The sequence below is a fragment of the Pyxicephalus adspersus genome, chromosome 6 (genome assembly GCF_032062135.1).
Source record: "Pyxicephalus adspersus chromosome 6, UCB_Pads_2.0, whole genome shotgun sequence".
Classification (NCBI taxonomy): domain Eukaryota; kingdom Metazoa; phylum Chordata; class Amphibia; order Anura; family Pyxicephalidae; genus Pyxicephalus; species Pyxicephalus adspersus.
In genome coordinates, this window is record NC_092863.1 from 14,292,577 (window position 1) to 14,319,845 (window position 27,269).

Here is a 27,269-nt window from a genome sequence, read left to right on the forward strand (position 1 = left end):
AGTGTTGGTCTCACACTGTGTGTTCCTGTCTTATTACAGATTTTGTTGCTATGAATCTTTTTAAAATAAAAAAAACATAACTTCAATTGGAAACAGAATATTAGGTTTATTTTTACTTGCTGTCCTTGATAAATTTAGTGTCTTCCATTACATTTCCCATATATTTACCATTGATAAAACACTGTTGTTTTCTATTAAAAGCGTAGTAGACATAAATCCACCAGAATGCAGTAATTGTATTTCTCATGTGCAAAAAAAGGCAAAAATTAAATGGAATAATTTCACAAAGCTTTAAATATTGGACCCACTATGTCAATTATAAGCTATGTCCACTAGAGGTCCCCAGAGTTTTGGGACTTGAATAAATCATCAAGTTGACTTGGTTGGCGAACTGAGCCGGTTAGAAAGAAAAGCGGAAGCGCCTTTCTTTATTTCCGGCAGAATTTTATGGTTTGGATGGCTGTAGTGTGTAGTCGGAGAAGCCCGTGGAGTGGTTGGCGGAAGTGAGTTGGCTGTGCCCGGCGGAAGTCAGGACCTGGCCTGGAGAATATTTACAATGGCTGTTAATGGACGTAAAAGACTTCTGCAACTGGTGACCCGGTTTGGGGTTTTACTCCTCACCCGGTGCCCGTTCTGGTTTTGTTTCAGCCAGCTTATGCTGTATGCAGAGCGAGCAGAGGCTAAGAGGTATACAGTGTTTGTTGCATGCAGAATAATGGCCACCCATTCATTTCAGGGACCCTCAGCTGCTGCTCTGGTATATGTGAGCGTCATATGGAGCACATACTTGGGCAGATATCTCCATGTTGATAAATGGGGACTTATTGTTCTGTGGGACAGATGTGGTCTCCTTGCCAAAAGATTATCAGTAGGGAAAACATTTTGAGATATCGGAGAAACAATTTTCAGTTTCATAGCCATCTATGTCAATTGTTGGCTGATTGATCCAGGCTCTGCCTTATCGTACGTTATGAGGATTCTAATCATGGCCATACATTGATTGCAATGCAAATGAGGGATCGCCAATGTTTCTTCATTGCAAAGAGCGATCGCTTATTGATCAGGATATAAGCTGCTTCCGGATATACCGGCAGATATTTAATTGTTCAGAAACAATTGGCCTGAATTCCGCCACAGCCAAACTGAAACAAAGCACGCCCGTTTGAATGGAGGGGCTTTGATTTGATTGGTTTATTTACACTGAATGGCCAATTTAATGATCATATTGATATGAGTGCCTTTTGTATTGTAAATCTATAATTCTTCCTCCATGAATAATCACGTATTACTCTCTTGTTTTAGGAAACCGGATATCCCCGTGCCTTACCTGTACTTTGACTTGGCAGTGGCTGTGCTGTGCGCCAGCTTTATGTCATTCGGGGTAAAGCGCCGCTGGTTTGCCCTCGGTTCCGCCATGCAACTGGCCATCAGCACCTATGCAGCCCACATTGGGGGTCATGTCCACTATGGGGACTGGTTGAAGGTAATTATTTTTTATTAGGCGATGGAGACTGAATGGGAGCGCAGAGCCTCCCGGGATACCTACGTCATGCATCTCGGGAGGCTCTGGGCGCTCCTTCTGCGCATGTCCTAATCTCAGGCATTTGCAGAAGGGGCATTTTTTCTATTAACCTCCCCAGGGGTAACCCCGAGTGTGACTCGGGGTAGAAAAAAGTTGAAAGCGGTAACCCCTCAGTTACACTCGGGATAGGTAAACCTATGGAAGGTAATAGTAAATACAGCCTTACCTGATCCGCCGGCGTCCGGCGCCGTCCATCGCCCCTATCTCCGTCTTCTTCCTCCGGCCAGCTTCTGCACCCCTTGAGTCATCGGGGAGTTCCCAGTAATGTAGTTATACAAATGTATAAAACAGACATAGGGTCTAATTCTTTCTTAACGCTCAATCCACTTCCACCTATCCACAGAAAGTTTGGTTTCATGTGGAGTGGTAACATTAGCTCAGTCTCTAGCTTATGAAGACACTTACTATACTTGCACTGGGTTCTGGAATATCAAAGCCCTAAATAGTTGCAGGACTGTGTAGCTACTTTATCGGTAGATATTATCTTGTTACCTGTTGCTCCTAATTGAGGGGGCAGGGGAGATATGTAATCTAATATTTTATTACAATGCACAGGATAAGCTTAGTATCTATAGGAGAGGATTATAGGAGGTATGGCAGTGGGAAGTAAGTGAAAGAGGGAAGTGTGATGGATTTAATTTTGAATATATGTGTAGGAAGAGTAGAAAAACATTTAATAGGTATGTGAAATGAGGGGCCAGTATTTGCAGAAGAGGGGTGTAAGAGTATGACTGCAGGTGGTATATGAGGCACAGAGTGTGGATGTGAAGAAGATGAGGGGTGTTATGTGTAGGAGAGGAGTGCAGATGATAGAAAAGCAGGCAAATGGTACAGCGGAGGAGTTTAGAGGGACGGCAGATAGAAAAAAACATGGGAGGCATGATGGCAGGCTGTATGTGCAGTAGAGGAGTAGAGCGTATGACAGCAGGCAGTATATGTGAGATAATAAAAGCTGCCATTGGTGACCTAGTTCTATAATACCCACCTTGACTGGTTGGTGTTCTGCTCTTCCGATTACCTGCCCCAGAATGAAAATACAGATCAGGTGTTCAGTATTTATCTGTATGACTGTTTCAGCTGTGTGACTGCATCTACTGACACCAAATATCACATTTATGTCCTGGGAATTATTATTCTGTACAATGAGTTCAGCAATGGCAGCCCATATTATTTATCTGCTTCAGTCCCTTTCAACTGTCTGCTATCTACTTGTATTTATCTTGGTATTGGTTGGTATTATCTGCATGTCGTTGGTATTGGCCTGTTGCTGGTATATCATACATGCAGTTGGTTTCCACCTGTCGTTGGAATATAGTAAAATCTGATGTATTTTACACTTCCTCACTCTATCCATAAAAAAAAAGATACACTATAAAGTTAGAATGTGGTGATGTGAATTTATTGGGGGAGGTTTATCAAAGAGCAAATGTAATTTTTTTCCCCTCTTCATAATATTACTTAGGTACGAATGTACTCTCGAATTATTGCTGTCATCGGAGGCTTCCTCATCCTGGCCAGTGGGGCTGGAGAAATTTACAGACAGAAGCCTCGTAGCCGATCGCTGCAGTCCACAGGACAGGTCTTCCTGGGCATCTACCTCATCTGTTTGGTATGTAGACTGGTGTCTAATATTTCCTCTAGGTACATCTGTCTGGGTCAAGGTGGATGACCCAGTGCGTTTATAGGCGCATTTCACAGCACAATGCAGTGCTCAGTACCTAAAGTTCTTTATGTACAATGCCAGGATTTGACATATGAATGGTGCCTGTTTCCCAGTTTTCTCAAACTCGGCAATTGCAAGGCACCAGCAAAGCTTTGGCAAATAAAGGTCAAAGTATGAGCTGTAAACGGCACAGATTGGGTATGAAAATCTCAGCAAAACAGCAGTTTCTGAAATACTCAGACCAGCCTGCCTGGCACCACCAACCATGCCAAATTCACCTACATATTTGTCTCCATTCTGAAGTGCTCAATTTGAAATTTAGCAAATCATCTTGACAATGTTTACATGTCTGAAAGCATCGAGTTCTTGCCATGTGAGATTAGCTAATTAGAGATTTGTGTTGAAAAGCACTTGAACGTGTATTTATTAAAGTGCCTGGTGAATGTAGCAGAGGCTTGGCAATGAGTGAAGGATAAAATTCCTAAGTGTTTTTTTATAAATGATCCCTTTTTGTCCTCACCAGGCATACACTCTACAGCACAGTAAGGAGGATCGCCAGTCATACTTGGACTTTCTCCCAGGAGGGGAACCGGCTCTGCAGATCCTTTTTGTCCTGTATGGAGTGTTGGCATTTTCTTTCCTGTCTGGCTACTATGTGAGGTTCTCTGCTCAGGTACTGGCTGTCCTTCTCCCCTTCTCTCTTCTCCTCGTAGATGGAAACATTGGCTACTGGCACAAGAACCGTCGAGTGGAGTTTTGGAACCAGATGAGAATGATTGGTCAGAATGTTGGCATTTTTGGAGCTGCTGTCATATTGGCCACAGATGGCTGAAGACAATCTTACTTTCCTACTTCCAAAGCAAACAAATAGTGCACAGGTGTCTAAAGTTCTTTATATCGTCCTGAGACTTTCAAAGGAGCTTTTTAAACTTTTCATTGCAATGAGATCTGCAGAACAGGTCCCATAATCTACTACTCATGAAAATATCACCCAGAATCCTCTCCTGTGTGTGCTGATGACATGAGGGATACTCTTCTTTATTTACATTCCATATTTCTTTTATGCTGAGTCTTGGAGTGACCTTGTGTGGTCATGAGAGTGGATTCTCTACAGTAATGAAGGGCAATTAATCCTTATTACCATGAACAGTGAGTGACAACCCCACAGCTTGATGACCAGTGCCTTGCTAAGCATCTGCCCCTAGAAGATTTCCAAACATCCCTGTCAAAATAAAGATTGGCCAATGCTAAAACATATTTTGGGTATTAGGGACTATACCCAAGACATATCCATGACAATATATGTTCATTATAGAAGTGAACACAGGTTGTCCTGCATGTGTCATTTCTGCTGCTGCACTGAACATCAAGCTGCTTCTCTGCAGTTCAGTGCTCGTCTGTATGAGATTTTCTAGGGATCTTAGAATGTATTTACAGAATAAATGTGTAGGGATTGACAGCCCCTTAGTTCAACTTGACATAACTTTCAGGTCTTCAGGGACTCCCTGCTATAATTACTATATTCACAGCTCACAGTATATTAGTGTAGTGGTCAGTGGGAAGAATGTCACTCTTACAGAAAGCTTAAATAATCAGTGGTGTCAGGTAAACTGATCTGAGAGGCACAAATTTCTCATTCCCCTAGCAACCTCTGGAGGAACCCTGATTTATATTGATCCCCTTTGCTTCCTCCTAGGCAGCTACATAAACAGTTATGTAGGGAGGTGAAGGAAGGTCCCAGCAGCTGGTGCAGCACTGTCCTGACAAGACATACCTAACCCCCCTGGTGGTCTGAATAATGAGTATTTTTAAATGTAAAAGTGGTACATTTAAAAAAAATACTTCCCATGTGGTCCCGCCTACCAGCTCTACAGTTCCGCCCTCTGGCCTAAGGCTCGCTAGCAGGTGCCCGGTCAGCATCTCCTTCCCCTGACATTCACATGCACACGCCGGGGATGCAGATTCTGGCCGGCATCTGTGTAGCTGGTCGGGCATCGCCAGGGGAAGCAGTTGCTAGGCATTGCTGGAGGACCAGGTAAGAACTTTAAAACTCCCTGGCAATTCCACCTCGAGTATGGCTGGGGGTTACCGCTTTTGGCACTGAAAATTAACCCTGAGCCACACTCGGAAATACCGCCAAGGATGTTAATAGACCAGAGAGCTGGTATGTACAAGGGGGGAAGGGATTGTGCTAGAGAATTAAATCTTCCTAAAGAAGTTTAATTTTCTAGCAGGTCAAAAGCATCTTGCAAGTTCATATCAAATAATAAATAGAAAGGAAATCACTACAAGTATGCTTTTAAAATGTCATTTTTTTCTGCTTTAATGTAGTGTAAAGTTAAGCGATGGGTTCTCTTTACAAAAGTTTTCTTCATTTTTCTCACACTTCTCTAGGTCACCAAAAGCATGGGTGGTTGGTAAGTGTTCATTCTAAAGAGGGATTTTGCCACTAAGTAAAGTAAATTTGTAGTTATGGCTTTCTAAGCCATATTTCCAATACACTGCCTGATTCTCTGCCTACAAATCAATACAGACTTACCAAAATATTAGCAACCAAATTAGATAACATCCAAAGTGCTGCGGTCTCAGCGTTTGTCTACATCTAGCCACAAGGTAGTTGCTCATGTGCAGTACACCCTCATAGCGGTCTATGGGCTGTCACCCACTTCCACCAATGTATCAGCGGCGGCAAGGGGGTTATACTGTGCATGCTTGACCACCATGTGGGTGGATGTAAACGAATACCAAGACTGCCTCTCTCCGAATGTAGGTAATTAGAATTCTATGGGAGGGAAAATGGATTAGGTTTAATCAGGGAAGACATAGTAGGCATATTTGGGAATAGTATAGGGAAACAGGTAAGGTACAGATGCTCTCTAAGGGGTGATGGATATGTGAAAAATGTCAGTATAAAAGAATAATGTTTACAAAGTTAACTGGTATCAGATTTTTTGTCCTCTGAAAGTATGCTGGTGCTCTTGGTGTCGAAGCATTGGTCCCTCATTTGAAGTTTGACAGCTAGTGGAGTCAGAGCCAAAACTATCCAATCAGCAGGCAGCCTGATTTAAAGACCTGAATCAGCTGGGCTGTGTCGGACCTCTGCAGAAGGACCTCTGCTTTCACACCGAATGCATGGCTGTTTCTTAGCAGCATACTGGCATGGGACAGGCTTTTATAATTTTTTCTGTGGCTGCTTTCTAAACAAAACAAAACTTAAGAAAACTTACTTTTGCACACGCACGTTTTACCACGTCACAAGCCACAAATGTTGTAGCTTGTTTATTGTGTAAAGATAAAAATGACTGGGCTCCGGGCAATTAGATTGAATGATGGCAGGCCATCTAATTGAAGGCATTTTGTAGTAGAAAAAAGCTCTTGAATGAAAGTGAATATTGCAACAAAGTTGCAGTGATGTTGTAAACTATATTATTTTGTCCTAATTTCATTGGATCTGTGCCACAATGACCGTCCACAACTTTATTGCACCAAAATGTTCTTAACTAGTGTACAGCTGGAAATGAGTGTTAGTTGCACTTCTGCTATTTCTCCTCCTGAGGGCAGTAGAGCTCTTTATGAACATTTACAATGTATAGGTCTAGATTTATGTACTTGAAATCACGTGCCTTCTATCTCCACACTACTTTTTTCTTGTAAGTACTTTAGAGCTGTTCACTTCTGTGTTAAAAATCATAGTCCTGGTCTAGTACCCTGGCACTATTATGTCACAAAATTCTCTGTGTGAAAGAAACAAATGATATGTTTTTTTTTTAAGGGAAGGTAATGTGGAAAGTAATATTTATTAGCTTTATTTGTTTACCTTTTGTATTTATTTTACCCTGGTAAGGTTCTTTTTTCACTCATGCAAGGAGTTTTCAGTATAATTGTTTATGGAACTAAGCACTGCACGAACAAAAGTGACCCAAAATGAGAGAAATTATCCTCTGCCTGGCGCTCAGTGAATGGGTTTTGTAAAGTTATCTCTGGAAACCGGCCATCTCTCTATTTTCAGATGAGGACACCACCATAATAACTGCAGATAAACAACATCTTTCAATAGGTTTCAATTCTAACTAGATCCTATGGTGAACCTGTAAATCACATTTCTTGTAACTACGATAATGGTTCAGAAATCCTTTGGGAGATTATTGCTCTGGTTTTCTGATCTGCATTTACTTCCTTATACTTATGTATGCTGAAGGTTAATAAATGCCCAAATAGACATAGTTTGGACAGAGACAGTCACATCAGATCATCAGTAACCTTACATGGTATCAGCCATTTGGTTAAAAGAAAGTCTGACCTAATGAGTACTACACTGATATGTATTGCCTTTATAACATCTGAACTTAGACCACTCTGGCGAGATAATGGGTGGGCAAATAAATCTCGCCGCTTCTGGCAGATTTAACTATTCATTGGCAGCTACCTTGAAATCAAAGTGCTACCAATGAGAAGTAAAATTTCTTTGGGCCTATTGCCACTACATCTGTGCACTTTACTAATCGAAAGTATGTTGCATTCTTTGGGCTTGAAATTCAGTTCATTTGAATGGGCAGCTCAGTGCATCACAACACAGAGAACAGAAGTGCATTGTGCTATGAGAAGCTGGTAAGGTTTGTTTTGGACAAAGATAAAAAATAAATGGCAACCTCGCACATAAATGTGTTTATTTCTGCATTGAACACTCTAATGGGAACAAGATTTGGTGTTTGGTGCTCCTGACTCCAGGGTGTACTAATAATGTGAAACTGGGGTCACATTGAATTTTCATTGGCTAACATAGCATTGCCATATTTTAGATTGGACTTGTTGTATATCGATAACAGGTTTGCTTCAAACATCACACTGCTTTGATAACTTTGTTTTAGCTCTCTTTATTCTGTTTTATTGCTGTTTTTTATGTATGTTTTCTCTTTTTCAAAAATAAGCTGAAATCCAGATGGGACATAATCACAAAAGGGCTGGGATTTACTGCTTGGAACTTACATAAACATTACTCTTGTTTTGTTATTCTGAATATATTTATTTTCCATTTTTTTGAAAGCTAAACATTTGTTTTTCAACATCTGAAAAAAAAAAATAAAACACCCAGGAAAATCCAGTGTCTGGTTCTTCTATTTAAAATGTGAGTAATGCCTCAAAAATTGGATACAAGGAGCCTTAATGTATTTGAATTGGAACTCTATACCTGGCAGATGTGATATTGCAGAACATGGTAAAAAGGCAACACATAGGATTCAATACAGGTTCTCCTTATCTTGTGTTAAAGTATTGTTTATATCGAATGGGAAACGTTGCTTGCTGCTACTGGGGAACAGGACAAGTAACTCTGTGGCATGCTTTGCATGGTAAGTACATATCAGAATGGTAATATTTTTCATTGGGTGTCAGAAGGAATTGAACCATTGTTCAGGCATCATCCAGGGCCTACTTTTAGGTTTATACTGCTGACCTGGAAATTGCAGTCATGTGAATTCTAATACTTGTCACAGATCAGCCCCTCAACACCTTGAGGCTTTAACGGTGTTGTAGTCTGATCATTGTGGGGGAGAAGCTAACTCAGCATAGACAGAATCAATAGAATTGTAACCAGAAGTGTTTATTTAATGCATGTGGCTTTTAAAAAAAAATTACATTTGTATGTTGTGACACAATACGAATGTATTCATGTGATCCTTTCCTACAGATATTTATCGGGTGGCGCAATTCAAACAAAGCAAAGGGGACCTGTTGCATTTACCATAAGATGTTAATATAGCCATCCAAATTCTTCCTGGAATTGGGATATCTTTCCTATATCCTAGCATAGCAGGCTGTGTTTTTTTTGTACATCTTAATTCCATTCTTGCTGTGGTTGCAACTTTACTCAATCAAGTTGGGTTTTTTTCCAGGTTTGCTGATGATTTGTCCAGCTCACTTTGCATTTTATTCAGACTAGTTTAACAGAAAGGCTGCTGAAAATGTTTTTTGCTTGAACAAGATCTGTTTATTTAGATATCAAAAAACCCTTCCCTAAAATGAAACCGTATTAAATGCCAACATGTTTCAGGGGTCTTACTTTGGCCCCTAGAACTTTGACCTGCTGAGAAATGCGGTGTTGCGGCTTTTCAGGTTTATTTACAATGTGTGTACATGTTTCATGGCATTGGAAACAGCCTGGTACCTAAAGTCCCTTATTTTTACCTGTTATACTGTATGGTTGTGTTTCCTTCTGTACAAATCTGTCTATATTGGCAGTACACTTTGGTGCTGGACCACTACAATCATACAGGGGTCAGCAGATTCACCCGGTACAGTTTTCTAATCAATAATTCTGCCTTGTGAGAATGGGCATTGGTGATTGGAGAGCAGTGTAAGGGGAATGCTGAATTACTGTCCTTCCTTTAGGTTTAATTGACAGTCTCCTACAAATGGGAGTATTGTATTGTGATATTTTTATGGCTTTTTAAACCAACAAACTAGAATTGTGGGATCTGGCTTATGGTGAGGATCTCACCCATTCTGTTCAATAACTAACCCATTGATTGTGGTTGTAGTTTGCTTTTAAAGTTTAATTTTGCATACAGTAGTATGTTTAGAACCTAAATTTGTATTGTTGTCTATGTCCCATGTGGGGAGATTCCTGCTATAGGTTATAGTAACCATTGTCACTAAAAACCTGATGGAGGAATTCAGCATTTTAGAAATGTCACAGGAATATGAGATAAGATCGGGACACCTCTTCCAATGACGTTTATATCCTTTATCCATAACCTATATCCTCCACTTCATTTTTTTTTTCTATAGATAGATACACTGTATGTGCCAAATGCAAGCTTTCCTAAAAAGTACTAAACAAAAACTCAATATTTTATCACAAATTGAAATATTTGTTTTTTCTTAATACCTAAACATGTAATAGCAGGACAAAATCTCAGACAACAGGCTCTGAAGGAGTTTATGGAAGTATCTGAATATTCAGTATGACAATTATTGAAATGGTTGCAGGCTTACCTTGCCTTTGTCTGACTGCCTAGCCTCCATGTGCAATATAATGCATTTTACATGTAGTTTTATGCAGATTCCATTATTGTCATTGTGTTAAAAAAAAAAAAACAAACTTTCTGTTTTTGTTTAAAGGCACCACAAGCTGCGTTAGAGGTGTGACGATTGCTATCCTGGCTGCTCCTGAACTCACGTTGTCACCCAGCTTCTGAAAGTGAAGCTAAGCAGCTAAGGCAGCAATAGTTGGACACCCATGAGTATCAGAAGGGAGGCATGGGCTGTACAATCCAGATCAATGAAAACCTCAGTTTTTAAACCATAAGCATAAATGAAAGCCTGAACTCACACATGACTAACAAGTTACTCTATGGAATGCCCCTAATGGAATTCCAATGATGATGCCTGGAATTAAACTGGAAAGGCAGACAAAGGAAAAGTGAATAAAACATTAGGTATGAATCTTCCATAAGCAACTTACACAAATAAAATAATTTATACCTAAATATTTAGATTTTACATACAGGTGTGACTTTTTCTCTTTGAAGTTTCTCATGTCTTCTCTACGGGATTAGACTCCTCTGTTCCAGCAGGGCCTTATGATATATTGCAGGCAGAATGCAATTTGTACAAAAGGCAGTGGTGAATCTGTAGAGGAAGAAATTGTCCAACAGGGGTGCAATCCATCAGGAGACAGAATTTTTACAGAAGGAATCGGGCAGACTCTTTGCATGGTTCACCAGTTCATAGGAGTCTCTGATATCAGAGAGGCCCAACCAGAAGAATATCCACTGCTTGTTAGAAAAACTTCCATCACTGTTCTTGAAGTACCTGTTGGAAGAAATGGATGTTATGTAACAGGTTTAGTATATATGAAGATTGATCTTATTGGGCGAGTGCAGCCTGTGGCTGTAAACCTTAAATCTCTTCCTAATATATTTGGGGGTTTGAAAACTCTAGCTTTACTAGGCTGGTATTCATCAGTAAACATTTGGAAAATACCAAATTTCATCTTTGTTTCAGGTCAGTGACTTGTAAGTTATGAAGTAAAGGTAAGGATGATGGTCATGGCACCTTTTTAAAGTCAGGAGTTACAACAAAGTAAGCACTAGGTAAGGGAAGGGCTCAGTGGAAATTTTACATTTGGATCAAGCAAGGACTTCTCGGATTACTGTCTGTGCCTGTTAGTAAAATGCCCTCAATCGGTATACAGATAACAATCTGACAGAAGACAAACCTAGTTATGGTTTATTTTAATTTTGAACAAACACGCCTCCCATATACGTATTGACTAGATAAACCACGTCAGTGATTCGCTCTGATTTGGTTTTACTTCTAAAGTAATTTTTTTCTCTGTCGCAAGTAAATCATCTACCTTTAATACACAGATCTGGTTTATCTCCAAGGGTCCAATCAGCCCCTACAATCACAACTTTTGGACTCAATTCAGTAATATTCATTTTGCTTGAAAACATTGTTCCTTGTAGCATTATGCTAGGGGCAAGTGGGACTGCTGAAGATAGAGTAATGTCCGTACACAGAGCTCAGCAGTCCTGTGTTTTGCTGGGTAAAGAGACACTGGCTGAATCACTATTTAAAAAAAATAAATTCTTTACTTTTAAAATGCACAGCCTGACTCTATCAAACAATAAAATAGAAGCTGCAGTCAGGCTGACCAACGGGTCAATGATACAGTCTTTGTATTTTTCCCCTGGACCATTTTCCTTTACCTTGCATTTATTCATTTAATTTTTTTTGTATTCCAGAAGAAAGGATTGGGGGTCTTCTCAGCCTCTATGGTAAGTAAGCAGGATGTATTAAAGTGTAAACACTTACAATTTAATTTTGGGTTTGATTACATTTTGTTATATCTGCTTGATAGGCATAACAAAAGCACAGCTGATCTGGTCAGGTATTAAGATCATGCCATTGCCCTCACCATTTTTTTCTCCTGACTGTAACACTTCCAATGTTATCATTTACCAAACATACAAACCAATATTCTATGTATGGTACGTTTTTTTACTTTTGGAATGGTCCACTCACCAAGAGTTGATGGGATTGGTTGCTCGCGATCTCCAGAAGAGGGTCTGTAGGTCCTGTCTGATACATTCCCATAGCATCTGTCCGGAACCTTGGCCCTGTCGACCAGAGCTGACCACAAACTTGTCAAGATAGGGAGTTCCTCCAAGAACTGGCTCGGTTGTGACTATGGCCGCTGCATTGTACCTGGGATAGGATTTAAACATTACTAACCATCAGACAATAGTGAAATAAAAGGAGAATAAAGAGCAGGCTTTTTAAGGCAGGTGATTTTGATGACAATAGGATAATTCTAAAACAAATTTATTGAATATAATATGTATGCCTTAAAAAGACCGCTCTTTATCCGCCTTTTAATTTCCTATCATCTAAAATCAGGCTTGGCAGACAAGATTATCCCTTTAGTGAATCAGCCCCACCTTCTGTAACCATCAGACAAGCTATGTAGAATGATTTCCTTCAGGCTCAACCAAACCTGTTCTTGATTTCACAGAAACAGAGACAATATAATGTTTTTACACACAGTCCAAGTTGTAATCACTTTCTAGAATTAGGATAGAATTTGATTAAACTATTGTATTTGTGCAATGTTACAAACACACATGACCTATAAAACAGATATTCTGTCCACTACTTTACTTTTGTACACTCTTTATGTTGACCTGGCTGCTTGTAGAATTTGACTTATTTGATTTTGGGTTTAGTTTAGACTTTTATAATTTGTTTTTCAATCCTAATCAGAGCAAAATTGTCAAGAGAACAGTTAAAATGACAGCACCCCTTATTAGATCCGTATTTAACACCTCTTCCCTAAACTGCTCATAGCACTTTTTAGGCATTTGCTGTACACACGGCTCCTATACAAACTCCTTGTACACAGCTTAACACAGTACTGCCACCAGTATGTACTTACTCTTCAGACAAATAGACAGAGTGCAGTTTCTTGGCCACATTGCTAATATAATTATCTTTCAGCTTCTTCTGGAAGGACCTGTTGACCAGGGAGATAAGGCGCTCAGTGTCAATTTCTTCAAGGGAATCAAACCTTAGCATTCGCTCTGCATTTTTGAACATAGTGCCAGACCCTGTAAAGCAAAAAAGATTAAACACATGGGGCTGATGCATGAAATCGGTGAGCATTTTCTTTTCCAATCAAATCGGCAGTTATCAGTCTATAAATAGTGAACAAATTATTCCAATTTTGGTTAACAGTTTGTAGTCTAAAGCCATAAAATTTTGCATTTCCAAGAGGACATCTGTTTGCCTTTATTAAATGAAGTTGGCCACAGCAGCTTCTGTGCTTCTCGTAGAAGAAGTTTCCTTTACCAGAGTCTGTTAGGGATCTTACCTTTATTGCTAAACAATTCGCTCAGAAGGGAGCGAGCAGAGGTGATGACAGCAGAGGAAGAAGGTGGCAGGCGGTTCAGTAGGTCCACAATGACCGTCACTTGCTGCCGCTGCCTCTCACTCATCCACACCGCGTTCCTCATCAGTTCCAGGTCTGCTGGGAGATTGACATGTCCCACCACCTGAATGTACATGACTTTATCATTATGAGTGTCATTGTAAAAGTTTTCAAATTAAAACAGACATGAAATGTAAAGTAACTTACATTCTCACTAAGATCCTTTAGCCCCCCAGCTGTATTAAGGAAGATGATTTTAAGAGGGTTCAGTGCCCGGGAGATACTGCTGGTCACTTCTAAGGAGTCTAGAAGTACAGACCGCCCAGATGGCGTTTCACCGATGGGACAGATAATGGGTATGTTACCAGAGTTAAGGCACCAAGTAAGAAGCTCCATGTCGACCGATGAAACAGATCCATAACTGTGAGTGTAAAAAGAAATAATATAAACATATAGTAATGGTACGTATCCCTATGGGATATGTTACCATAGGTCCCCTGACCCCTTCCCCTAGCAATATAGCCGACTGCTATTTGTTTTTTTGGGGAGAATTTTGATTCTATAACTAAGTCTTAATGAGGAAGGCTTCGTTGCTGAATTAAAACACTCAAGAAACAGCAACAGTCCAATTTTAATATCCTCATCATATAGTTGGCCACCTTTCACTTCCTCCACATAAGAATAAACAGCTCTAGGTATGTCAGATTATTATTTGGAGCTTAAAAAGTGTTATCTTACCATCCCTACATGTCTGAGCTAGGACAGTCACCAATACTATGACTTAAGGTCCATTTGTCCTCTACACCCAGAAATATTTCCATATTTCTGACAACAGAATGGAGCAGCAGGGGAGGAAACAAAAGATGAGTAAGTGCTGCTGGGGGACTGGCTTAAACATGAACCTTCTGTTTTGCCATTTAAAGGAAAAACTAATGATTTGCTTTAAGCATTAAGCGTTAGATTGTGATGACAGAATACTGTAATAGTATATATTTAAAGAGTAAGTAGCTGTGACCCTGAAATTTTGCATCTAAATTAGACTTTCAGTGTCTGTACTAAAGCAATGGTGCAAAGTACTTAAACATACCAGTCATCTTGTTCTTGAGCCACCAGCACAGATCCTCCATTGAAGAATGGCAATACTGTGCCTGAGTTGGCATGAAGAGCATCCACTAGATTTTGGCAGTTGTGTACCAACAGGGATTTGGCATCATGAGCTGAAGGACGAGAACAGTATGTGCTGGGCAGACCCATCACTACCAATGGCTTCATGTCCATTCGCTGCAGGAAGGCTATTGCAAAAGCCACACTGTTTAAGGATCTCTTGCAGCTAAACACATTCTCATCCACCTGAATGAAAGACCACAAATATCAATTTCTGCGCATAATTAGTATGAGCACCTAAAACCAATTCATATTAGGTAATTCTGATCACTAGAATATGAATGTTTTAAAAACAAATTTTAAGGACTATCGTGGAATTCCATTAAATTGGGAAAAAATAAACAGAAATCTAGGATATAGTTCATTGTCCAGTGTGTAGCTTTATTTACCAAGTACATTAGTTTGCTCAGCTAACACAGCAGCCTGACATTTGGTTGACCAGGTATAATGGAATGAATACTGCTTCCTGTACTGCTATAGTACAAGGACAGATTTCACAGCACAGATCTACTTGTGGTTAACTATCCAAAACTGCTGAGTCAACTCAAATGTTTAACATGCCTGCCTGTTCCAAAGAAGCCACAAGAAACTGGCTTTGACAATGGATTGTCTTTTGGGCCAATGTCCGAGGAAAGCTCAGACAGGCATAAATTAGGCCAACAGAGCAAGGCAAAACATTCTGTTTTCAGACCATGGGGTTCTAGATAATATTTTATGGTCACCAGATTCTAGTAAAGAAATGCCAACTGAGTGGAAATTGTCAACTGAGGTCTATGGACACTTTAAGCCTTGGCTATAAAGGTACCTTAAACGTCTGACTTTCTAGGCTAGGTTCTAAGTACTTTCCAAAAAAATATAGGCGGGATAAAATCAATAAAAGATACTTAAAGCTTTACACCTGCTACAATATTTTTACAATTGTCACTGGAGCTCACATTTGTCAGGTTTCAGCAACAAAGACAGTGCTGTCAGTCCACTGTGGGCTTAGCAAAGCCATTGTCAAAGGACAGTATGTGAGATAGATCTCTCTAACAGAGTCCTGGATTACAGTAAAACCTCTATATGGGGTCACAGCCGTTAGGCACCTCTACACCTATTGTCTTATTTCTATTGCTTCCATTGCTCGAGAATCCTTTATGTGCCAGGAATGCTTTCAATTTCCAATTGTTTACGGAATATAGGTGTAAAAGTTCAGTGACATTCCCAGATGTTCAGACACACAACCATAATTCAGTATGGGAGAGGTTAAAGAACCAACGGACAATGAATGATGAGAGCTTATTCAGTCTTCTTTTTTTTCAGTTAAAGAGGTAAGTCACTGGACACCCACATTACATTATGTATGCATTTTTTGTGGGAATCCACTAATTGTGCTTGTTTTATCATTTATTTGAACTTATGGCTATGTTCACTGCCCATGAAGTTACGGTGGGGTTACTGCTTCCTCATGTTAAGGAACCACTGCCTCTAGGTAGCATTGCCCAAGGATAAGCTATGAAGTTGCAATGACTAATACTTGATTAAGTATACCTATTGCTTTAAGAGGGCTTTCACCCAACAGTTTTCTTTAACTTTCACTCCAGATCACTGACAGCAATGCTTGAATTGCTTGTTTGCCATATTCATAAATTGACATCTAGGTAAACATTGAACCCAATTGAAATTATCCATGATTGCACATTATATATATATATATCTTTGCCCCATTGTACAGACAATAGTTTGGTATTTTAATATGTACATGTAAGTTGTGTACTGATATAGCATTCAATGCCACTCACCTCCACAACCGCAAAGGCCTTCTGATATGTTGAGTGCATCTCCTGAAACTGTGCCAGCCAATGGCGGGCTTCGCTAGGCGTGCCACCGCATTCTCTCAGAAAAGCACGAATGTCCCTCCGTACCAGGGATCGGTCCACCATTGAGGAGATGCCACCTCGGTCTTTGATGCCATCTTGTTGGCTGGGGACATTTTTCAGTTCTTCATGGGTGGGATCATTTCTGGTCTTTGCCCTCTGATGGAGAACAGAACCACCTCCACCTCCCAGGGCGCTTAGAAAGCGCGGATTACGAAAAGAGAAAGACGAAATAACCGGTACAGTTGTCATGGAGAATCAGTGCAGTGTCCTTCAGGTTTTCACACTCCTTTGTATTGGCCCAGTAATGCTTTCCCCTCTTTCACCTCAGCAGTAGATACTTTCTATCACTCCCCTAGGCTTTCGTATATATCGCTAGGGCTGGTGACATCACTAGGAGGCTTGGTTTGGCTGTGGGAAATGAACAGAGGTCAGTGAGACTTCTATTAAGGTCAATAGTTCACTGTTGTGTAAGAAACAAAAAGTACTGCAATCCTAAAACGAGAGCCTAAAAAAGATGAAACGATAGAAGACAACAAGCGACAATAACATCTATCCTGCATAAGGGTTGAAAATCTGAGACTTTGTTTATGGGATTTAATTGGCCCAATTTACTTTTTTTTATTGTAAAGAATACCAGCTGTACTTAGTTTTGCACAGCCCGGTATCTCTTACTAGTGCAAACAAAGTACATTGCATCATCCATGATTAAATTACTCAGGAGCCAAATATCTTTTGAAGCTGAATTCTTGTTTAAAGCAAACCTGTGCTCACTGTTTAGTAAATCACATCTGCCATGTAATAGCAAGTAGCTCCATATAAGTGTGAGTAGTTCCAGCATTTCTTATGAGCACCAACACGTTATAATTTAAATACGAGGTCCAGAAGGTGAATGCTTTGCTTCCTTTTCCTCCTTTTAAGGTATGGTGGGCAACCTTACTGACCGATATGCATTGGAGAAGGTGGGGAAAAGCACATTTCCTAAATAGTCCATGACCCTGGTTTTGGGTCGCAAAAAAGCTTTGTAGGACGGAGGGCAGGTTCCACTGACTACTTTTACATGAGTGACTCCATTTACTAAGACTTGAATGAATGCTGGTCAATCTAAGGACATTTTCAATACATTCATTAGATGTCTCATACCAGAGCATTCTTCTCTGGCCATAAGTAAAGTAGTTGTAAATATTAAGGATCATTAAAAGCTTTTTCAGTTTTTACCTGGAGCCACCTGTCAGTTTTCTATAATGTCTCTCCTATTGGTGGAATATATAAAGCTAAACACCTGGGTCTTCACACGTGCTGTGGACATTAATAATTTATTAATTTTTCCACAAGCCAGCAAAATGTAAGTCTAAAACTCACCAAATAGGAAACAGGAGAGTGTTAGTGAGCCGCCATACAATATACAGAAGAATTAGTGGCACAGTGGTACCATGGTCAACCAAACGTGCTATGGAAGGAAGGAGAATTCGTGAGCACCCATTCTTCCAAAGACACCCAGAGAGGTGGAGGAGGTACCCATCTAAAAAGAATTCAGGTGACTACCCCCCTTCCCTTAAAGACATTTGAACCAAGGCACCTCTCAGGATCTCTTTAATAGGGAAAAAGCAAAAATACATTGTAGTAGGTTACAAATTTTGAATGTGTTTTTTACTGTTCTTGCAATTCTATTCTACCCACTTTATTAAAAAAGGTAGCCTAGTTATCTCCTGCAGAACAGGCACATGCTGTAGAAATGCAAAAGTTGTACAATGTAACCTTCCCTAATTCATATATCATCATATTTAAAGTTCAAAGATAGTTTAATCTAATTGGTGGCTGTAAGGATATTTTAAGGTGGTTATAACACTAGTTGATATTTTGAATATAATCGACAAATGATTTGGATACAAATGTTAAATCTAACAAATCTATTAAATACAAGGGCACTCAATTGATATTAGATCAATATATCAATTCAATATTGATCTGGAATGGCCATTCTTTTGAAGATTGAATGCTGGGTGGGGGTCTGTCAACATCTGGGTGAAACGTTGAACTAATAGGTACATGGTCTGTGTTTCCCATGTACATATCATATCATATCATATATGTTGTGGAGCTTTAGAAGAAAAAAAAGTGAATTTCGGCATCAGTTACTCCCGCTATGTATATAAACAATATGTACATTTCCAGGTGTTGCATACATATATTTGCCTTGTTACGGAAAATCACAGCAGAAAGCCCCAAAACAAGCATCTTTTCGAGCTTCACATGAAAGTAAACCTTTTTCCTTATCAGTATAAAACTGATAATGATTTACTGTCAACAGAGATAAATTGCTGCAAGGTCCAAGCAGGGAGGGGGAGAGCCCAACCAGATACCGCATGGCAGCTGCTGAAATTGAACCTTGGATCTCAAATTTTCCGCAGATTTCAATTAAAAGCTTTTGTATAAATTGGTAAGACATAAAAGAAAAAAATACATGGCACCAATATAGGAAAGGGAGTTGTCACGTGGGTTTTGTCATAGGGTTTGTGCAGGCAGAGCCACCTACTTACTGCTTTTGTCAGGGCAGCCAATCAGTAGCTGTTACAATATTAATTCTATACAACAAAATTAATTATTTAGTGAACTACTAGCCAACAAACTTTGCAGTGTTGGTTGTCTTTACCTTAATCTTAGTTTTCCATACTTCACTGCAGCCAGATTACAGAGATCTCCTTTTATATGCGGTGGAAGGGTCCAGTTCCTGAAATTGTTCAACGCTCTCCCTCCTTCATCTAAATAAAGAACCTGGAAAAATAAAGTAGTTGTTAGTGAACAGAGCCTGGAGATGCTAAAGGAATCAATAAACCACAGAGGCATTGCCAGGATATCAGAAGAGCTGGGGCACCAATGATGGGGAAGAAGTGTAGTGTGCATAAAAAAGTGAGCATGGCCCTGACAAATTGTGTGCTGGGCCAAGTAATGGGAAAAAAGTACCCTCCCTTAGTGCTCCCCCACTCCACCTGCTTATACTGCCCACATTTTATCCCCCAAGGGTATACATGGTACCTGAAAGATTAAAGATAGCAATGCAACCTGCCAAAAGTTACTCTGCAGCAGTCTTGCATGCTCCAATGTATGCTGTGCAGTGGAGAGAGATTGGAGGTACCCTGATAACATTTCAGGTCATGTACCTCAAAAAAAGAAGCCTAGGGATTGACAGTCCAGCTTTAATTCATGGATTCAATCAGTCGATTTGTGATCTTAGTAAAGGAAATACCTGTGTATTTTACAATTATCTTAATATTCCCTTACCTAGCACTGACACCAGATGCTGTGCATGGATATGTACATCCAATAGATACAACTGTGCATACCCTGGGGACCATCTGTCTGTAAAGAAACATTGCCTGGTGACCATCCCCAACACCTGTGTAACCAGTAGGAGTTACAAACTATTAAAGTTTATGTAAACCCAATTAACTTCTTATTTTTAGTCTAGTGGTATTTCTGCCTGTGTTAGGATTCACTCTGAAAAACCAAGAAAAAAAAAGCACCAAACCAGTTCCTGAGAGCACAAAATTCTTTGTCCAGCATCAAACAAACCCAACCTTTTTTGGGGCCAATATATCTCTCCCTTCATTAGGAATCAAGGCCAGTTTTAAAAGCATACTAGTGTAGCATTAAGCCAAAAGAAAGGGGCAAATATCAAATGTACCCTAACAGGACACTATAGGCAAAGTAAAACCGTGCAACCCATCGCAGGTTAGAACAACCTCCCAATTCCATGGGAAGTTTGCCGACTTGCGATTGATGTGCGTTTCATGGAAAAACAAAACAAACCAAACAAAAAAAAAAACGTGTACAAAATCCTTTCAAATGATCGAGTCTCCCAATGAAGACTATACCTTAGGCCCCTCCACCCATTTCCATTTTGCTATCCTTCTATGTGCTCACACAGTATTTGCTGATACAACAGCATATGATTACAAAGTCACGCGCTGTCACTCTGGTCATACAGAATACTGTCCAAGTTGCGTATAAACAAATAGATTTTGGCTGAATGTCAGGTCATTGGGGAAAGAAGAGGATGTAACAGCACATTTAACGTGATTGGGGATGTTAAAACAGAACGTTTTATTCCTGTTCAATTTTCAACATCTCCAAAATTTACTAAAATTCTATGTCCACCCTCTGAGTAAAGAACTATATGAAAGAAGTAATTATTGTACTCATTCACTACCATATCAGTAAGCAATCAAAGATTCAGTAGTAGACAGTATATAGCTATATTACACCTTCCCTGGTTCTCCCTTTTCTCCCTCTTGTTAACATGCTAATAAAAAAATAAATAAAAATCAGTATTGCATACCTCTCCATCATCATCATGGGATCTTCTTTTCTCATGTGCTTTTCTGTGCAATGCAGGCAGATCATGTTGGTTGGCTACAAGACTCAAAGTAAGGTTTGGGTTCAGTTTACAAAAATATCTCATAATCCAAAGTAGCCTTGGACGTTTGAATAAGTTTGGTAAGGAGTAGAGGGAGATTGCACAGAACAGGTTTTAGTAATTACACATATACTGCCCTTTTATTACCTCTGCTTGATGGTTGGTGCAGATCTGGCTTCAGCAGATGACAAAGGCAAATAAAGTGAATTTTAGAATTTACCACAAAGGTTGTGTTTGCCAAGCTTTGTTATCTCATCGACTTCATTCCACTGCTGCCTTGATTTGATAGGTTAAAAAAAGAAATCATTTGGTAACCCCTCTATTACTATAATTTTTCACCTTGTCCCATACACCCTAAAGCTGACCTCCTAAAGGGAATAGAAAACATAACTTTTAGCTGTTTTCTTTAATAAGTTGCCTTTTCCCCCCAGTTATTATTTCAGACTTTTTATTGATCGGGTGTGTTTATTTGATTTGCTCTGATGTGCTCTTATCCAAGGTCTTTGTGTGTTTACTCAACAACAGTGGACAGCTGCACTGGCAATTAAAGCCAGTGATGATTTTGATTTCATCTGCATGGAATTACATGGCAATATTTTCCAAGGACGGCCGGGCCGGGCATGGCTGGTCAGATGGGTCACCAAAAAAATTGTTTAACTGGTGTTGTCCTGGCTTCACACTGCTTGGACACAGTACAAGTTTCCACGCACTTATTAGATTTTTCTTTTAATTCTAAGGATGGGTGAAATTGCTAAGAGTCGATTGATTGATGGAAAAACCAATCTAATATATGTGTTGGATCAAATTGGCATTGAAGTCTATGGCCACCAACACATATGATGCCTCTGATCCAGTGCAGGATCTTTGCTTTGCCCGTACGTCTGGGTTTCACCAAGAGAGCCAACGCTGTGACCATTCAGGAGATCTCTTTCCTGATTGTCTTAGGACACATAAGGGAGCATTCATCTGCTTCTAAACAACATTTCACTATGTTAGCCCTGAAACCATGTGCCATCACCTCCTGCTACTTCACGTGCCCCTGTACCCCCTCCCTGAAACCTCTTATTACCCTGTGCATATTTTGTATTGTTCTTTTGTGACCTTTGTGTTCCAGTGCTTGATACCGAATAGTTGTGTATGCTTCCTTCTCTAACAATTGCCTGAGATTTTTGTGCCTTGCTCTATATCTGCAACCTGGGATAAATCTCCAGCACCCTTTGCCAACAGCCATTTGGGTGTCAACAGGCATTATTTTAATGAAAGATGGAAAATGATAATAATACTATTGTGTTTATATCTACCAAAGTGCCTATGACCATGATCTGTGGGTTTGCTCTGGTGGCACCAGTTGTGACTTGCAGGCTCGGTCTTCTCATAGACTTTTTTAGAAATGCAAAAGCTGCTTCACGTGATCACAAGCCTATGGATCACAGGTAAGCAAGCTGTATCATGTATGAACAATCAAGTACATCTGATTGGTATTACAAACACTTTCTAGCAAATTTAAATGACCAAAATGGCAGAACCTCAAGCACAAATGCTTTGTAAATTACCACCTATCACCATCATAATTGGATCATTTGGAGAAATTGGGGGCAGATCTGCTCATGTGTACCAGGTCTGACCCATTTCTCTTATGTTCTCATATCCTACACTATACAACTCCCTGCATTCAATGTAATGTTGTGGGTCACAGTGTAAAACAGCACATTTGACCATGCTTTGCTGTGCATTATTGTACAGGTGGTCCCTGGGTTACATAGGAACTGTAGGTTTGTTCTTAAGTTGAATTTGTATGTAAGTTGGAACAGGTACATTATTTTAATAAATGCAATTAGGACAGATGTTTGTCCCAACATATTATTGGGCAGAATGGTGTCAGTTACTGCATAAAATCCTCACTGTGAGCTAATCACAAAAAAAACAAAAACTTTATGGAGACCAGAAATTTACTACATTCTAGAGCAAGCTGTGCTTCAATATGCAAAAAGAAACAGCTGCAGAGTTTGTCTTGGTCATTAAAGAGTTATTAGAGTGTTGCAGAAGAGCTCAGTCCCTAAGATCTCCCACAACCTCAGCTGTGTTTAGCAAAAGATTTCTTCTGCAAGTCATGCAAACCGCCCCCCTTCAAGCCTCAGTCCTGCACACAAACAAGCAGGGAAGCCCCGTTCGTATCTAGGAGTTGTCCTATGTTGGATGTCCTTAACTTGGCTACTACCTGTATAACGATCACATACATTATAGTTTGAATGGAGCCTGACTTTTTGTTTAGGGCTTTATCAGAACTAACCTTGATACCAACACACATTCGTGAGTAATTTCAACATTCTCATTAATGCACACATTTATTTTGTGCCACAAGTCCTGGTTCAGGCACCTATGTGACACCATTATGTTCCTGCTTAAGCAAGTTAAATCCCATGCAGTTAGAATTTACATCTACTTTAATACACATAAGTCATATAGCTGTTGCAGATATTGGATGAGGACTGATGCAGAAACCAATAAAGGATAACAATGTTCAAATAACTTTTTGCCATATCTGTAATATTACTAAACGACCACAAGGTGTCGCAAGCACCTTACCACCATTTCCATAGCTCAGTGGGCTTTACATTTTCATTAGCCAAGCTCTGATAATCATGGGTGTCCCTTGTTTTCTGGTGGCTAATGGCCCCTGCAAACTAATTACACATTTGTTAGTTTTGTCCCACAATAAAGAGCAATATTGGGATGCAGGCATGTCTGCATAGATTTTTGCCTTAGGGTAGTTTAGGTAAAATGTATACTAACATGTATGTTGAACTACTTATTAAATAAATAAAAATTATTAATTAATCATGGGCTACCTATCCCTAGAGCATTACCTGTGCTGCCAATTTGCACACCCTTTGTGAAAATGTTATCCTGATCCTCTGCAATGATAATGATTTTCTAAGTTGAAAGGGATCAACTAGAGAAGTTATTCTTTTTTTCTTTTAATTGGGTTATTAAAAATAAATTTAGCTTGAGGTGACTTTCTAGTACAGTTATGACTTCTTTGGATACACCACATTCCTGGGATCTTGCTAAGGGAAGCATGCAGGTAGGGTAACGGATATATATTTGATAACTTTTTCTTCTAGATTAATTAGCAGACATGTGTTAATGCATACTTCTTTTTAAGACATGACAAAGGATTCACAGAGTCCAATGGGTATACACGGTGGCTCAGGAGTTAGCACTCCAGCCTTTGCAGCGCTGGGTCCCAGGTTTGAATTCTGGCCAGAACACTATCTGCATGCAGTTTGCAGGTTCTCCCCGTGTCTGTGTGGGTTTTCTCCGGGTACACCGGTTTCCTCCCACACCAAAAAAAAAAAAACATACAGTGAGGTTATTGGCTTCCCCCCAAAAATTGACCTTAGACTACATTGATGACATATGACTATGGTAGGGACATTAGATTGTGAGGTTCTTTGAGGGACAGCTAGTGACACAACTATGGATTTTGTACAGCGCTGCATAAGATGATGGCGCTATGTAAATACTGTGTAATAATATTAATATTAATAATACCAGAGCAGCTTACATTGCAGATACCAGAGAACCCTCTCTCTGATCAGGGTAATTGCTCAGTTTGTGTGATTGATTTCTGTGGCCAACAAGCTTCATTCATTACCACTTGCATCATAATTCTTTAATAAAATGAAAAAAAAAAGTTTTATTTTTTTGATCCTAACTTTCTAAATGTCAGCATTTGCAAAGGCTAAATTTAATTGGATATAAAAGAGGCATTTATGTTTTTATACATTCATTCAATTCACATATTGGAGGGAGGTCCATGACATTCTGAGCACAGAGGAAGTGTGTGGGATAATTCTGGTGTCATTCAACCGGGAGGACTGAGGACCTCTTGTGGCAGAAATGAAATTAATATAATGTATAATTTAACTATGGAGGATGTTCTGATTAAGGATACAAGGAGGGTGCCTATTATACAAAATGATTACATTTTTTTTTAAATATGATTTTAGGTATAATTTTAAACATAAACCAGCTCAGCCCTCCCTGCATCATCCAGTATATGAATGTAGCTGGCACTTGAACCTACCTTCATCATATATATATTCATATATCTCCTGACTCACCTGTGACTACTGATTGCTATGGAGGGGGATTTGCCTTTGATGATCTCGCTTCAAAAACTAGAAATTCATTAGCCGTGTGACATCCCCTCCCTCCTTCATCCCTCTCGGCTATTCTTTCTCAACAAGATAGGCACAGATGGAGCTGCATTTGGCTTGTCTGATGGCTGTATTTTTGCCGGCTCCTCAAGAGCGAGGAGTGTTATGTTTGTAGAGCCTCTCCACATTCCATACCTTGGAGAGCGTAGGCAGCCACTACTTTCCCTAACAAATCTCCTCAACCTCCACACAATTCTTAATACAGGGCTCATCTTTACAAGAGTTGTCTTCCTGGCCCTCTCCCTACCAAAGTGCCCTCCACCTCCTGTGACTTTCTAGACTTTTCACTCCTGTTTCCGATCAGAAAACAAAACAATTCTCCATACTGTCTGATACGCAGGGCTTGGGGTGAAGGGCCAGTCTGCCCAATTCCACTATTTCAGTTCTTTGGGGTGCTGGAGAAAGTCTGAACACCTAATGTGCTTAATATGAGTTCATCAGAGAGTCCTTATCTCCTGCCAAAAACTGACCTACCCCAACCCATTCCACGTGGGATTGTGTTACTATGGAAAGGAAGAAATACTTATATTCCACCATCCAGGTTCCTCTTCAATAGCTGGTCCCCTATTGTCCCCCAGCACGGACCGCACTGCTTGCTTCTGTACAACAACCTATGTAGTTGTTGTATGTGCTTTGCTTTTTTGTCTCCCACAACTGTAAATCTAGAACAGCTCTTCTCAGCCAGGGTTCTGTGAAACCCCAAGGTATCTCTAGAGGTTGCAAGGGGTTCCTTGAACTGTGGCTAATTGACCTCCATTTTGATGATGATGGCAAAGTTCTGGGGCCGACACCACTTGGAAGAGTTAACTGCATAAATCTAATAATGTTTTTTGGTTTATATAAGAAGTGGTGTTCTATCCACCACTGTAGGGGGTACTTTTTCTATTGGTCACCCATTTAGGAGGCTTTTCCACCTGACAATCTATTGGTATAAGTAGGGTTCCCTAAAGCCTGAACATTATATCAAGGGTTCATCGAAGTTATCAAGATTGAGAAAAAGGGATCTGAGGAATTTCTGGGTATGGAGCAGAATGTGACCTTCTCTCCTTACTCCTAGTATGCTCTCCTCCAGCCTTGGTGGCCCAAACACTATCACATTAAGAAGAAGAGAAGGTCCATCTGGCATGATGATCATTTTTAGGAAAGACAGAATTTAGGCTAAAGCTAAACTTTTGCATCCGTCACCCAAACAAGAGGTAATGATAAATCTTCCATTGGGGATCCATTGTGGGGACAACTGTAAAAACAAGGGAATCTCTCCTACTTCATAGAGATTTCACTTAGTTCCTGTTGCATCTCATGAACACAGGTGATGAGCAATACTCCCCAACAGGACACAGACAGAAAAAAAAAAAACTTATGGATTATTATTTCTGCATAGTTATTATGAACTTAAAAGAATAAGAAACTTTGTTGGAAGATGTTTATATGGATTCACATTTATCATAATATATGATTCATACTAGACATTTCACATAGCACTGAATCACATGATTCACGTCATTAGGGTATTTTTGGACTCTTCAAGTTCCATACCTAACCCTGAAGAAACAGAGCTTAATGGGAAACATTTTTATTAGGTGGCAGGAGTTACTATTACCAGCATCTATAGAAGACCCTGAAGTTTGCATTGGTTTATGACTGTGTTCCTCTTTAAGAAGATATCTTGTTTTGAAGAATGTATTTATGTTTTTTTATGTTTTCCATGTGATGGTTTGGGCAGAGCACCATACAAATTCACCCCCGCATTTTGAATAATGGCAGATAAAAATGACAGGAGTGGTTGGCACCAGAAGATAGCAGCACCTAATGGAGAGTGGGGCGAGGTAATCTCACCCACTTATCACATAGAAGCACTCTCATTGTTCATGTGCATAGGTGGTGTGCTGGGTCTGGAGATCGGGATGTTTGCATTGCCCATGTACAAACGGAGAT

General features: G+C 39.8%; 2 protein-coding genes across 3 annotated transcripts; one reads left to right on the forward strand and one right to left on the reverse strand.

The window, feature by feature from the left end:
• Positions 1–488: 488 nt before the first annotated feature.
• Positions 489–8,346, forward strand: TMEM101 (transmembrane protein 101). The gene is made up of 4 exons (XM_072414685.1): positions 489–687; positions 1,303–1,483; positions 3,045–3,191; positions 3,769–8,346. The coding sequence occupies exons 1-4, from the start codon at positions 557–559 to the stop codon at positions 4,075–4,077; spliced, it is 768 nt and encodes a 255-aa protein (XP_072270786.1). The 5' UTR covers positions 489–556; the 3' UTR covers positions 4,078–8,346.
• Positions 8,347–10,093: 1,747 nt separating this feature from the next.
• Positions 10,094–21,398, reverse strand: NAGS (N-acetylglutamate synthase). 2 transcript variants are annotated; one of them, XM_072414674.1, is made up of 10 exons: positions 21,034–21,398; positions 19,348–19,469; positions 18,057–18,144; positions 16,620–17,105; positions 14,762–15,024; positions 13,882–14,095; positions 13,618–13,798; positions 13,183–13,354; positions 12,273–12,455; positions 10,094–11,057 (listed from the first exon to the last, which is right to left on the reverse strand). In XM_072414674.1, exons 4-10 carry the CDS (start codon positions 16,944–16,946, stop codon positions 10,913–10,915), a joined length of 1,485 nt encoding a protein of 494 aa, XP_072270775.1. In that variant the 5' UTR covers positions 16,947–17,105; positions 18,057–18,144; positions 19,348–19,469; positions 21,034–21,398; the 3' UTR covers positions 10,094–10,912. The 2 variants fall into 2 exon arrangements, with proteins under 2 accessions (XP_072270775.1, XP_072270774.1); XM_072414673.1 differs by lacking the exon at positions 18,057–18,144.
• Between the last annotated feature and the right edge of the window lie 5,871 nt (positions 21,399–27,269).

What these genes read in the sequence shown, in the direction of transcription:
- TMEM101 (XM_072414685.1), top strand. Translation starts at nt 557, where the DNA reads ATGGCTGTTAATGGACGTAAAAGACTTCTGCAACTGGTGACCCGGTTT. An exon ending in ACTATGGGGACTGGTTGAAG is followed by an intron (nt 1,484 to 3,044) that starts GTAATTATTTTT and finishes AATATTACTTAG; the next exon opens with GTACGAATGTACTCTCGAAT. An exon ending in GCATCTACCTCATCTGTTTG is followed by an intron (nt 3,192 to 3,768) that starts GTATGTAGACTG and finishes TGTCCTCACCAG; the next exon opens with GCATACACTCTACAGCACAG.
- NAGS (XM_072414673.1), bottom strand. Translation starts at nt 16,946, where the DNA reads ATGACAACTGTACCGGTTATTTCGTCTTTCTCTTTTCGTAATCCGCGC. An exon ending in CGAATTGTTTAGCAATAAAG is followed by an intron (nt 13,355 to 13,617) that starts GTAAGATCCCTA and finishes TTTGCTTTACAG; the next exon opens with GGTCTGGCACTATGTTCAAA. An exon ending in TCTGTCTATTTGTCTGAAGA is followed by an intron (nt 12,456 to 13,182) that starts GTAAGTACATAC and finishes ATCCTATCCCAG; the next exon opens with GTACAATGCAGCGGCCATAG.